Genomic DNA, 14,826 nt, shown 5'->3' with positions numbered 1-14,826 from the left:
CCACAAAGGGGCTACATGTTCAAAACTATTCCATGTAAAACTGTAAGTGTTTTTCCCAAGTTAGCCATTTTTGGCATAACTGATAAACAAAATACATCTCTACCTCGATATAACGCTGTCCTCGGGAGCCAAAAAATCTTACCACGTTATAGGTGAAACCACGTTAAATCAAACTTGCTTTGATCCACCGGAGTGCGCAGCCCGCCCCCCAGGAGCACTGCTTTATCGCATTATATCCTAATTCGTGTTATATCGGAGTAGAGGTGTATTCTTACAGTTCTGAAAACTGCACTTCATTCACTCTCCTATAAACCAAAAATGCCTGAAGGATTTTTGCACTGAAACAAAGAATTAAAAACTTTTCAGGGAGCTATGAGCACCAGGGACTTACAATAAAAGCCCCATTAAATCCTTAATTTTAGCTTTTACAATAACTGACAGAAGTTATTACTGTAGCTCATCCAGAATTAAAAACACTTGATTCTCAATAAACTGATCACATACTAATGTGACCACAGCGACTTGCAAAATACTGTATGAGCATAGATCTGCAGATGGACAGATTTGTAAGTGTGAGATACTTTACCTTTTCATCTTTTATTGTTACATAAAGATAAACATCAAAATTGTCATCTTCTATAGCACATAACTTCGCCTCAATCTGGGTGGTTCCTAAATGTAATAAAACAGAAGCACCAAAAAACATTAAAGGAGGAAAAATATTCAATACCTAACTAATTCCCCATCATAGATTTCTTCCAATGTTGTCATTGCTTCTTTCTATACTAGGATTAAAGCAATTTCATTAAGACGTATACATAGGTGTATTTAAAGGACTGCCATATCGTAGCAGAGTCAAAAACTTCAGCTGAAACCTAACTGCAGCCATGTTTTTGCAATATATTAATTGGTTTCGTACTAATTTTGTAAACTAAATCTAATCAGAAATATGTCCATGTATCCAAATAAGATAACTGATGGATCACAATCTGTACTATAAATTTGGAACAGAGAAGTTTTAGTCCCTCAAGGCATCTCTATTATACGCACAACTATCTTCCCACAAGGATGCTATTGCACGTAATTTACTTCCTTTCAGAGCCTGAATAACTTCAGAGTGGCCTTCGCCCAATACTGTATATCAACTGTAACTAATCCATTATTTATACTGGGGCTGCCAAGCAATTAAAAAAAAAAATCAATCGCGATTAATCGTGCAATTAAAAAAATTAATCGCACTGTTAAAGAATAGAATACCATTTATTTAAATATTTTTTATGTTTTCTACATTTTCAAATATATTGATTTCAATTACAACACAGAATACAAAGTGTAAAGTGCTCACTTTATATTATTTTATTACAAATATTTGCACCGTAAAAAAAAAGTTTTTTTCAATTCACCTAATACAAATAATGTAGTGCAATCTCTTTAACATAAAAGTTGCACTTACAAATGTAGAATTATGTACAAAACAACAACTGCACTCAAAAATAAAACAATGAAAAATTTTAGAACCTGCATGTCCATTCCATCCTACTTCTTTTTCAGCCAATCCCTCAGACAAACAAGTTTGTTCACATTTGCAGGAGATAATGCTGCCCACTTCTTGTTTATAACGTTATCCTGAAAGCGACACCAGGTGTTTGCATGGCACAGTTGTAGTTGGCATTGCAAGATATTTACATGTCAGATGCGCTGAAGATTCATATGTCCCTTCATGTTTCAACCACCATCCCAAGGCACATGGAAGCACGAAGGGGCATATGAATGTTTAGTTTATCTGGCACGTAAATTCCTTGCAATGCCAGCTACAAAAGTGCCATGTAAATGCCTGGTCTCACTTTCAGGTGACGCTGTAAATAAGAAGCAAGCAGCAGTATCTCCTCTAAATGTAAACAAACTTGTTTGTCTTAGCGATTGGCTGAACAAGAAGTTGGACTGAGTGGACTTGTAGCTAAAGTTCATTGTTTTGGTTTTTTTGAGTGCAGTTATGTAACAAAAAAAAATCTACATTTGTTTTTTAAGTTGCACTTTCATGATAAAGATATTGCATTATGGTACTTGTATGAGGTGAATTGAAAAACACTATTTTATCATTTTTACAATGCGAATATTTGTAATAATAAATAATATAAAGTGAGCACTTTACACTTTGTATTCTGTGTCGTAATTGAAATCAATATATTTGAAAATGTAGAAAAGCATCCAAAACTATTTAATAAATTTCAATTGGTATTCTACTGTTTAACAGCGCAATTAAAAGTGTGATTAATCACGACTCATTTTTATTGAGATTTTTTTTTGCGTTAATCGTGCGAGTTAACTGCGATTAAATCGACAGCCCTAATTTATACTAGTAGATACCAAAATCTCCACTGATTGCCTAAAACACTCGAAAGCCTTTTATTATTGCCTTTTTCTAGCACATCAATTACTAGGTTTGTATTATTTCCAGTGACAGACTAGGGATATGTCTGTGTCACACTGTGAACACCATTTTGGATTGTAACCTTTACTGCGACGTTCACTTTGCATTGTAATCTCCAAATTGAGTTATCACATGACACCAAGGTGGTGCAGAAAACCAGACTAATCCTGACACGGTCAGCCTAGTTTGGTCAATGTGTGCTCATGCTATGGTGTGGGACACCCTAACAGAGGGTTAACAAGAGAACTGTTAAGGGTCATCAACCCTGTCTCTCAACTACCAGCCTATCCATGAGTTCAATAAAAGGGCTGCAGTTCCTCAGCCAGGAGCACATGGGAAAGTTTAAAAAGATGGCTGCATTGCTAAGAAAGAGGTCGCCCACCACCACATGCAAGCAGACCACGCTATACAAAGGGAAGACCAACAGGGCTGCAAGACCTAAGGACATAGACCAGACTTCAGGACTCTCAGTAGGGATGAGATGAGACTGGGGGACTACATTCACGACTGTCTTAATTTTCCAGAGATCTGTAACTCATGTGCTTTGTTAAGTGTGTGTGTGTTGAGAACTTGCTTTGCTAAACCTGTGTTCCTTGCCTTCCTGTCACGTTGTCCCTGAAGGGATTAACTGAGAAACCAAAGCTCCCATGGCCAGTTGGACTCTAGGGATATGTGCCTAACTGTCTGGGAGCTCAGGAGGGCTGTGTCACTGGTTCTGGGGTCTAAGGCAGCCAGACTATGAGGTCCTACTTCGCAAGAAGGGGGTTGAAATGGGCATTGCACCCAGGAGTATGCCTCAGGCCCCTAGAGCTAGGAACAGCAACCAATCACTAACCAGACTAATCCTGACACGGTCAGCCTAGTTTCCAGCAGAGCTTAGAAACATTCAAGGCCCAGGATTCGGGTCCTTTTATAACAGACTGATGCCCAACTAGAGAGGCAGACAGGACAAAATTGTAACGCTTCCTATAACAAGTTAACCAGCTGTTCATTTTGATTTCTCTGTGTCATTTCCACAACATTCTTGGTTTTAACTGTATTTTTCTTTACCTTTTAGAAGGTTTTGGAAGTACTGAATAGCAGCGCTGTCCCATCTCTTTGCAGGTCTAGAAAGATATAAACAAGATCAATTATCTCACTGTAGCACAAAACAGGTGATTTTTCACACAACGCTATTTTATATGGTAGAACACTTGAATGAAATTATGAAAAATATTTTAACAGCTAAATCAATTATAGCATACTACCAAGGATGGCAGTGGAAGCACCATCACTGGAAAAAACAAAGAACAGATTAGATACAATATAATAGGAATACTTTAAGAAGTTTACTACACTGTGCATGAGTTCAGTCTAGTTGATCACAGCTACGTTTTCCAGCTCTGCCATCAAGAGGAATTGCACATTACTGATTTAGAATTGCTGAACACAATTCTGTCCATTGATTGTATATTAGTAAAAGACAAAACACGTTGGTCTATACCCTCAAAGAAACTGAAGGAAAGTTAGTCTCCAAAAAACAGAACAGGCAATTAAATTGTAAGAGCACATTAATTACTTTTAATTAAATAAATGTGAAATAATGTTTAACAGGTGTGACAAAAGTCTCCTACAGAGTCCACAATTTAATGCAACATGAATCCTTGTTAAAATATTTTAAGGGTCTAAAAAAATTAAAAAAGCACACCATTTAATAGCTCCTTATTTAAGTTGTGAATGCCTTATCACCTCCTACTTCCTATACAGATGGCCCATCACACCACCTGATACACATATAATGTAACTTAAGTTACATATATTCCCTCTTCCCAACCAAACCAAACAGAATACTACCAAACAAACCACTTGGGTCAGCCTTGTGTTAGTACTTTATACTGAGTTGGTTTCCTGCTGTTGATCATTTGCTAAGCAGGAACCTTATCCTGTGCTACTTCAGTCATTCAGAGCTTTGGGCACATGATCACGCCCAAAGCCACCAGGAACTGAAGTGTTTTTACTACTCAAGAACAAGCTCTCTCACAAAGGAATCCTATCCAGTCCTTTGCAACTGAAAAAAATAGCAGCCATTGCACAAGTGGTACAGACATATAGCAATGCCAAAATCCAATAGCAATCCCAAAGACCCTACTAAGGAGGAAAAAAAAACTATCAAAAGGTGGATTATAAAAATTAATTTCTTTTTTTCACAATTAAGCTGTGCATTTAAGTAGAAAATGTATTACTAATTTTGCATACAGTACACTGCATTTCTCTCAAGCCATACTTACACTATTTCTGCAGCATCTTCACAGAAATCTATACGCAACGTGACTGGCTTTGTGCAGTACAGTCTAAACTTTTTCGCTCTATATGGGAGTTGCATAAATGCTTCCACTGCAACCCGAATGCTTAACAGTGAAAAAAAGTTTTAAACATAATTAGATGTAGCAACCTTATACAAAACTCTATTTACTACACATTCTAGGGCACAGCAGCGCTCCCATGTCCCACCCCACTGCAGATGACAACACAGTGTTAAGAAACCAATTGGCAGTTGAAAAAGCAGGAAATCTTGTTTTCTTCTTCCAGTCTAAGAATAATAACTGTGTGTGAGAGGATAAGATCTTAGTTCTAAAATCTTGAAGGGACACAGTGACTAAAAATAATCAGTTCAGTTTACAAACCTACAAATAATACTTCCTTTGATTAATAAGAAGTTAGGTTTAAATGCAAAACATGTTTTGGTAAATATTTTTTCTTCTGTATCCAGCACATTTATGGTAGTTTTATTCATTAAAAAAATTAAATGTTTTTGTGCATTTTAACTGAATTTCCTTCCAAATAGAGCTTGACACACAAATACAAAAATTATCATTCACCATTTTCTAACATAATGAAGTAAAAATTAAGAATCTGAATAAATGTAAATTAAGCTATATAATTGCTCAAATAAATGTGTATACATGTAGCGTATCCATCTAGTTAGGAAAAAGGAGCACCAAATTTAGTATAAAGGCTATATTTAGTTGCAAATCAATATATTTTAAATGGTTACCAAGCAAGGAGACTCCGTTTTTCTTTAGGAAATAACTAAAAAGTCCAAATGCAAAACATAGTTTAGATCGGGGTAGGCAAACTTTTTGGCCCGAGGATCACATTGGGATTGCAAAACTGGATAGAAGGCCGGGGAAGGAAGGCTGTGCCTCCCTAAACAGCCTGGCCCCCGCCCCCTATCCACCCCCTCCCACTTCTTGCCCCCTGACTGCGCCCCTCAGAACCCCAGACCTATCCAACCCCCCCCCACTGCTCCTTGTCCCCTAACTGCCCCCACCTGGGACCCCCCCCTGCCCCTCACTGCTGCCTGGGACCCTACCCCCATCCAACCCCCCTGCTCCCAGTCCCAACCCCATCCACACCCCTGCCCCCTGACAGGCCCCCTGGGACCCTATGCCTATCCAACCCTCCCTGCCAGGCAACTGCACACTGCCTTATCTGCAGGCAGGTTCCCGGACAATGGGAGTTGAGGGGGTGGCACTTGGGGCAGGGACAGGGTTCGGAGCCCCCTGGCTGCCCCTACGTGTAGGTCCTGGAGGGCGGACATGCCACTGCTTCCAGAAGCTGTGCGGAGCCTTGGCATGTGTGGAGTGGGGCAAGTCCCCGACCCCACTCCCCGCCTGGAGCAGGGCAAGCCCCAGACCCCACTCCCCAGTGGGGGCTCAAGGGCCGGATTAAAATGTCTGATGGGCCAGATGTGGCCCATGGGCCATAGTATGCCCACCCCTGTCCTAGAGGAATGAACAAGTCATTGAACTGAACTAGTTGAACAAACTGAAATTAAGAAAATATTCTCTTTGCACCTGCATAAGTATCTGCTGTCAAAAGCTGGTTTAACACTTAGCAAACCCCATTTCCAAGTGCTTAGTCTGTGAATTCTACCATCTCAGCTGACTTTCCTTAAAACTTGGCAGTAAATATGTAGTGCTTAATATTATTTTTATTATTTAAATTATTGTAATAGGTTATGGTAAGTTTACACCTTCATATAGGTTGTCAATTTCAAATTTAGTTTTAAAGGCGTTTTTTAAAACATAAACCTGTTTTCTAATTTAAATTTAAAAAATCCTTTTTAAAAAAAAAAAACCAAAAACATTGATTTTATGCATCCTTTCTAGGAGACACATTGCCTGGTTAGCCAATGGCAATCTTGTTTTATTTTTCTCTCCAATAGAAAATTGAAGATGTGGAAGCCAGTTACTGCTAGCTCCACCAGCCACAAGCACAGAACAGATTTATTTCTGAAATCAGTATCACTAAAGTGCGCTTGTTAAGGAAAGTAGCTGTACCCTAGTTCCACCCCCACCCAACCAATCCGAAGACATTGAACAGCCCTCCCCCTCACCAAAAAAAAACTACAGCTTTAATACTTCCTCCAGTTTCTGAGGCCAAAGGGAGCATGCTACAGAGATGTTGCTCGCTTCCTTGGTATTTGGAGGCTTTTTCACCCAATTTGATCCCTTCTGCACCAAAGAAGGTTCTTTTCGTGAATACTGCTGCATTTTTTAGGCTATGTCTACACGGCATACCACTGGCAGAGCACAAGATATGCATCGCCATACACTGCAATGAAAAGCAAGCTGCATCCACACAGCAGTGTCTAGCGTAGCTACTCTCATCAGTTAAAGGCTCCGGTGGGGGAAAGCAGTGGAAAAGGCTCTGGAAACTCCCTTGCCTTTCACTGCAATGAGGAAAGGTTCTAGCCTGAGGGCATGGGAGGGACTAGCAGAGAGGAAAGGCTTCAGCAGCTGGGAGCTGCTGGTGGAGCCTTTCCTGACTGCCCAAGTCTTTCACTGCATGAGGAAAGGCTCCAGCCAGGGGAAAGGAGCAGTGGGGAAGGGCTCCAACCTGCTGCCAGTCTTTCCCAGTGGCAGGGAAAGGCTCTGGTAGCTCCCTGTGGAAGGAAAAGACTTTCAGTGAGACGCTACCCTGCTAAAAATAGTAATGTAGATGGGAGAGGCACTGTTTGAGTGTGTAGAGAGCCCTGTAGGGTACATATCCTAAGGGTTAAAACATGTCTTTACTCACCTCAGCAGCACCTCACCATCTACACTGCTATTTATACCTATGCTCCAGGGTCATGCAGAGTATGTACTCAACACACTGCCGTAAGGAGTGTGCAGTGTAGGCATACCCCTAGAGCAGCAGTTCTCAAATTTTAGCAACCTGAGGACCCCCATTTTGATTTACATTTTTTGTGGACCCCCAAACTCCCCCCCTCAGCCCCAGGGCCCACCCCACTCCACCCCTTCCCCCAAGGACCCATCTCTCCCCCCCCCCCCCCGAGCATGCCCCGTCCCCACTCCTCCCCCTCCCTCCCAACTGTTCCACGGTGTGCAGGAGGCACTGGGAGGGAGGGGGAAGAGTTGATCCGCAGGGCCGGCAGCCCCAGACATGATTCCGACCCCTCCCCAGAGCACGCCCCATCCGCACTCCTACCCCTCCCTCCCAGAGCCTCTTGCACGCTGCTAAACAGCTGTTCCCCCGACATGCAGGAGGCGCTGGGAGGGAGGGGGAGAAGTTGATCAGTGGGGCCAGTGGACCCCTTGGAGTACCCTCACAGACCCCAGTTTGACAAATGCTGCCCTAGAGGTATCTAGCCTGTGTAGTGACAAATGTAGCACTTGATACTGTAAATAACGTCAGGTAGTTCTTAATACTGAGAATGATCCCATTATAGGCCTAGTAGTGTTTGCAGGACCTGATCCACAGTCTTCACAATTTAAACTACCATGGCTCTCTAGTTTTAGTCAATATAAATCAAGATTAAAAATACTCAAGTGCATTAATATGAAAAAAAAAGGTTTCAGCAATAACTTCGTAAATCAAAATAATACATACTTTTTTGTTTTAACAGGAGCATACTTGGCATAATCCACAAGGAAACACTCTGCCAGGTAATGATCAGCACAGAACAGGATTGACTTAACAACTGCTCTACACCAGCATTTCAGTTCCTGACAAAAAACCACACAAACCTGGGGAAATAAAAGATACATATATTTCTGTACATTAACCTAGATTTGTACAAGTTATATATTCACTTCTTGAATACAGAAATAGCTACAGCACAAAGTCTGAGAAGAAAATACAGTTTTATTTCCAGTGATGTCCTCCAAAAAAGTATTTTGCAGCTTGTGATTATATATTATTTCTACAAATGTATAAAATATGTACAGTAAAATCTGTATTATCCAGCAGTTTGCCAACTGGAAAGCTCTAAAACCCAGCATTTCAGGAGGGGATGCAGGGCGCAGGCTCTGGGAGGAAATTTGGGTGTGACAGGGGGCTCGGGGCAGGGAATTAGAATGCGGGAGAGGCTCGTGGTGCCAGATCTGAGCGGTGCTCATCTCGGGCAGCTCCCCACAAGCGGTGACACGTCCCTGCTGCTCCTAAGCAGAGGAACAGCCACGGGCGTTCCGTGCACTGCTCCCACCCCAAGCACTGGCTCTGCAGCTCCCATTTGCCACAGTCACCAGCCAATGGGAGCTGTGGGAGAAGCACCTGCGGGCGGAGGCAGTGTGCAGAGCTGCCTGGCCGCACTTCCGCCTAGGAGCAGCAGGGACATGTCACCACTTGCGAGGAGCCTCCCGAGGTGAGCGCCGCCCAGATCCGGTACCCCGAAACTGCTCCTGTGCCCCAACTCCCTCCCTCTTAATCGGAATTTTTTATTTACTGGCACCCCCCATTCTGCCAACATGCCAGATAAAGCTTTTACTGTACATGTGCTCATCCTCTAACTTAAATTATATAATATTAAAAAGGACTGCCCAAACATCCAAAATACCTCTAAACCCACACCACACATTTTTCTCAAAAGCCCAAGAAAAAGATAGTGTAGTTACATTTTAATGTACTGCAATGGAAATATTTTCAGGATAAGAAATACTTATAAACTATGATTCTAACAAATATATAAACCTCTAATGACCCAATAAAATACCAGAATTTTCTACTTCCCTCACAATCTTTATGTAGCAAAATGACTGAAAATGTTACCTGCCCTTCTTCTAATGTTAATGGCTTTACTTCCTCCACATCTCTGTTATAGAACTGATTCATTTCAGCATGCAGTTTTTTATATTCCATTTCACGGTCTACAAAAGACCCACATCCTTTTACAATGACCCAAAAGCAACCTGGGTCTTCAATCTAATCAAAAGGTGAAGCATAATTAAAACCACAAAAAAAGACAAGAACAATGAGTAATATCAGATGCTGAGATTAAAATAAAAAACAACAACCTAAAAGCCACATTTCCAAGAACATCTTAACAACATACATACACAAACTTTCAATGACAAAATGGTCACTAATGTTCAAATCACATAACTGGTAATATGAAAAAAGTTTTTAAAAAGTCAGAGCTTCTAGTGGCTTAAAAAAGTCAGAAATCTTCTGATATTTACACTTCGTCATTAAAAGGTGAATGGAAGGGCTTCTGTAAAAAAATAATTAGGATAATCTGTTTAACATTCCAAACAACAGCATTTACACATTTAAAGTATTACATACTATACTCTTAGCATAACAAAGTCCAGTTCACCAGCTGTGTTGCCAGGAACAATTTTGCATTCTAGGGCCTCCAATCCAGAAGCATACTGAAGACACCTGGTCTTTCCTCCACACACTGGTCTTGGGGATCTGGAGCACACTTCTTTGGAACATGGTTTCACCTCTCCACTGTGCTTTGGGCTTAAGCACTGACGTACAGGTTTTTCCAAAGTCCACCTCCAAGGCAAGCTGGCTTCCCCAATTTTTTTAACCCATAATTTTCCACAGTTTTGGATGAACTCAATAGCTTAAGAAATGCTGGTAACTTCCAAAACTGTAATACACTCTTCATGTTTCCTTAACATATTTAACCCAAGATCTGTAACAGACTTTTAATTAAAATAATCCATTCCTTCTCTGTGGCATATGTTTACCAAAGATAATTTCTTTGAAGGAAGCCAAGATGGTTGAATATGGAGAGTTCAATCATCTAAACCTAAGAAATATTTTTTCCTCCGCCTACTGCCTTCACATCCAACATCTTCAAAATAAGACACTTTGAGCAGTGAGTAAAAAAAAAAAAAAAAAAATCCCAGGAAGATTATTGGACTGTTTAAACTGTACCCAGAGATACAAAAATTGGGGGTCAAGAAAGGTTACTGACACACCATATTTTGTAATATTCCTGTCAAATCGCATGGGCTCATAATTATGTCTATTTTATAGTGGTTGGAAAATACAGGGATACAGGACCAAAGGATTCACTCAGCATGTTTCCTCATAAAATTACCTTTCTCTGACCATTATGTGGCATCTCTTGTGGAGTGAGTTTACAGGAATGCTTTATAAGCTTCTTCAAAAGATTTAGGGGTTGTGATGGTTAATCAGCTGAATGTGAACTCCCAGTGCAACACTATGGGCAAGAAGACTAACATGATCCCAGCATGCATAAACAGAGGAAATCTCAAGCAGGAGCAGAGATGTTATTTTACCTCTATATTTAGTACTCGTGCTACCGTGGCTGGAATACTAGTACTGGTGCCCACAATTGAAGATGGATGTTGAAAAATTAGAGAGAGTTCAGAGAAGAGTCACAAGAATGATTACAAGACTAGAAAATCTGCTTTATAGTGACAGACTGAGCTCCTTGAATCTGTTACCTTAACAAAGACAAGGTTAAGGGGTGACTGATTACAATCTATAAATTGCTATGTGGAGAACAAATATTTAATAATTGGCTCTTTACTCTAGGAAAGAAAGGTATAACACAATCTAATGACTGGAAGTTGAAGCTAGACAAACTCAGGAAATACGGTGTACATTTTTAACAGTGAGTAATTAACCTTTGGAACAAATTATCAAAGGTCACAGTGGATTCTCCATCACTGACAGTTTTAAAATCAAGACGAGATGTTATTCTAAAAGATATCTGCTAGGAATTATTTTTAGAACTGTTCTATGGGTATGGCCTGGGAAATCAGAATTTAAGCCTGTTTTCTGCATTTATGAAACATAAGCTTTCTTTCTGCATGATTAGAATTATCTAGAGACAATTCTAATAAAGACACAGGGCCAGATGATAAATATGAGTCAAGTCCCTTTTATGCTGCTTCTTGCCTCCCTCATGAGCATAAAGATTTATCCTGCTCCGGCAGCTAGAAAAGCAAGCTTAACTGTTCTGCCCTTCTATGCAGGACTGAAGCATGGCAGAATAACTGGCACATCTTTTTCTGTGCTTGCTTCTCTTTTCTTTATCCATCTTTCCACTGAGAGCAAAGATAGGCAGAAGTGTTGCCTATGCTCTGCCTGTTTCCAGAGAAGGCTAATTAAGTTAAAAGGTTCAACTAAATAAGGGGATCAAAGGTCCCAGCCCAGCAAGTTTACCACCAAGAAGGGTACAAGCAACATAAAAGAAACCCACTGAAACCTGTTGGACATCAAGCCGAGAAATACTTGGTAAACACCAGGCATGGTCTGGTTGAGAAAGTAGGATGGGAACGGAGTTTGCTGACTGCACTGCAGGAGGAAGTTAACACCATGTACATGGGGAGGGATGAAGGAAGGACTAATAGCAGTGTAGAAAAAGGACAGTTGTGTCTAGTGAGGGAGCACAGGATGGATTTTTAACAGAGTATTTACAATAAAAGGAAATCTTAGTTTTTGTTCACTATTGTACATTTAATATATTTAGAAAATGTATGTCATATTGACGCTGGGCATAAGAAAACCTTATATTGTCAGTTTAATTATTTTTAAATGACGTAAGTTAATCATCACTAGAATATTACTGAGTTCTGTTAAAAACTGACTGGGTAGTGACCAAAGATTTGGAGCTGGAGACTACAATTTTGGATTTAGAAGCATCTATCTCCCAACAGAAAAATATTAGCCTAGAGTCCTGGGAGTAAGGACACATTTCATGGTTTCACAACAAACAACATTCTCCTCCAACAATCTCCTACATACAGGGCATACCTAGGACACATCACACCTGCCCTTCCCTGAATCAAACCACAATTAGTGTTAGTTCCCTCCTCAGCTCAAGAATAATTTAAGGAGAATCCTAATTACTACATTTTGGGAATGGAAGAAAAAGAGCAGGCAATTGGAACTGAGCTCTTCAAGTGGAAATGTTCAGTTTTGTCAGAACCACAAAATTTCTGTCCATTTTTTCCTTCTATCCTTTGTTTTCTTTCTGTATACACAGTTCAATTTTTCTGGTATTCAGAAGTTCCCACCTAAAGCAGCCTTACTAAATTATATTAACCTAGGTGGAGAATCACTGAGGTAAAGTGTGCCAGGGCTGGTAAACCTTTGTAAAAATTTTGCAAGTGCCCTAAACCATGCATAAAGACAATCAATCTATAATATTATGGGCCTCTCTTACACAGGGAGCAGGAAATGTCATGAATGCCTATTCTTAGAGTTTCCACCTAGAGGGGTTGGCTTTTCCCACCCTGAGGAACAGGCAGTGAATTCAATCATTAACGCATACAGATCTTCTGAAATCTACATGGATCACAGGTAACCTGTGGAATTCCAGCACCTCCGTAATAATTCCCACCATCTTCATAGTAGCCATGCTCCCGCAGAAGCTTGCTCCTATCAGTCCCAAACTTGTTGTTATACTCTGTTTTGTAGAAAAGGGTCCCACCATAACAGAGGACAGTGAGTGATAATACCTACTTGGTCAGCATTATCTTAACTATTGCTTCCTCACTTATTTCCAAAGAATGATGCTGTCTCCCCAGCAGGCCTTCCATGTGGACAGGCAAAAAGAACATAATACTACAGAGCCATAGCTCCCTGCTTTCTACCCACCACTCCCCCCAGGATCTGCTGAAACAAACGTCTCTTTTTCATAGAAGCAGTGGAAGGACAATGCAGATTTGTGCACACACCCAAAAATCACACTTGTTTTTCCACTCATTGTAGTAACACCCAAAATTACTATAGCTAAAATGTATTTCTCTATTTTTACATTTTGTTTACTTTGTATATATGTGTATGGCCAGTATCACACGTTGCTTCTATGGGGCTTCATGCAGTAAAATGGAAGAAAAGGTTAAGAATATTAAAGTATCCTTGCAAATAAAAACTGGCAGAGAAAGTTCAGGAGCAGATAAATATCTGAAATTACTTTTAATTTTTTTAAAATTTACTAGATTTCAATTTGACTGTATGCCCAAAAGGTCTGGCAAAAAAAAAATGAACAATTTTATTCTGGATATTTTTTTCCTGTCCCTAAAGTTTCTTGTGTTCTAATATATGCTCAGTATCGTAAAGAACTTGTGATTTCTTTTAAAACAAAATCAATATACCTTCAACATCAAGACTTCAATCATTTTCATCTACTGAAGTCCTCTTCTGCAATGCTGAAATGAGACGTAAAAGATAACTAAGTGCTTAGCTATCAATTTTACAGAAATCTTATAAATGTTGAAGCTAAAACTGAAGTGATACTAATCATATCTAAAGAGCCTACAGATTTACAATAGACTCACTTAGTTGGCTGTATTTTTAAAGATATCTATCTAGCTATTAGATTTGCAAATACAGCCTTCACTAACTAAACCATTTTTTCTTAATGAGACTTAATTTGAAGCCTAATTAAGATTAACTACCCAACACATAACCACATTCATATAAAATATCTGTTTAGTCCAGTCGGAATATCTGAAATACATAACTTATTTTGATCATATATCTTACACTTCTATATCAAAACTCAATAGAAAAACTCTGCTTAAACACAGGGCAGTTGCAGATTAGTTAACTAATCATGGGGCTAGGCAAGAAGCCACCTGCGGTGAAATCCTGTCCTCACTGAAGTAAATGGCACATTTCCATTTGACCTTAACAGGATCCAAGAGTGAAATCCCGACTGCATTCCTATTGCCTGCATTATGCAGGAAGTCAAACTAGATTGTTATAATGATCTCTTTTGGCCTCGAACGTCTCTCTGCAAACTTGGACAAGTCATTTATGCTGATTTTCAGAAGTGCAGAGCAGAGCACACACTGCTCCCACTCAATGGGAGCTGTAGATGCAGTACCTCGGGGGGGGGGGGGAGAGAATCACACCATCACCCTTTTTCCCTCAAGTTACCTATCTGTAAAAAGTGATGTTTCCTCCGCTTTGTAAATCATTTTGAGATCAATGGGTGAAAAAATAGATTACATGTGGTAAACAACAAGATAATTAAGCTGTAACTGTTTGTATTCAGTTTTAATTTATACTTCAAAGTCCTATTAGAGGTTTAAATTATGCACACGACTGAAATAAACACTTTTTCCATCACTGTACTTTCCACCCTACCTCACCCCAAAACTTGTATTTTTTCAGTAAACAGCTGCTCACGCTAGATA

The 14,826-nt window shown here is 39.9% G+C and overlaps 1 protein-coding gene across 6 annotated transcripts in view; it reads right to left on the bottom strand.

The window, feature by feature from the left end:
* The window catches only part of TDRD12 (tudor domain containing 12), a 246,959-nt gene that overhangs the window by 230,117 nt on the left and 2,016 nt on the right, over positions 1-14,826 (bottom strand). For 5 of the 6 annotated variants that reach the window (XM_044987027.1, XM_044987024.1, XM_044987022.1 and 2 more), the window contains exons 3-8: positions 13,780-13,833; positions 9,464-9,616; positions 8,306-8,442; positions 4,699-4,818; positions 3,482-3,537; positions 587-672 (exon numbers count right to left, since the gene is read on the bottom strand). In XM_044987027.1, the coding sequence (XP_044842962.1) occupies positions 587-672; positions 3,482-3,537; positions 4,699-4,818; positions 8,306-8,442; positions 9,464-9,616; positions 13,780-13,809 (582 nt within the window). In that variant the 5' untranslated portion in view covers positions 13,810-13,833. The remainder of the gene's footprint in view (positions 1-586; positions 673-3,481; positions 3,538-4,698; positions 4,819-8,305; positions 8,443-9,463; positions 9,617-13,779; positions 13,834-14,826) is intronic. The other variant, XM_044987025.1, reaches the window with a different exon arrangement.

This window comes from Mauremys mutica, chromosome 14 (genome assembly GCF_020497125.1).
Source record: "Mauremys mutica isolate MM-2020 ecotype Southern chromosome 14, ASM2049712v1, whole genome shotgun sequence".
NCBI classification, from domain to species: Eukaryota; Metazoa; Chordata; order Testudines; family Geoemydidae; genus Mauremys; species Mauremys mutica.
This window is presented reverse-complemented; position numbering and strand designations above follow the sequence as displayed.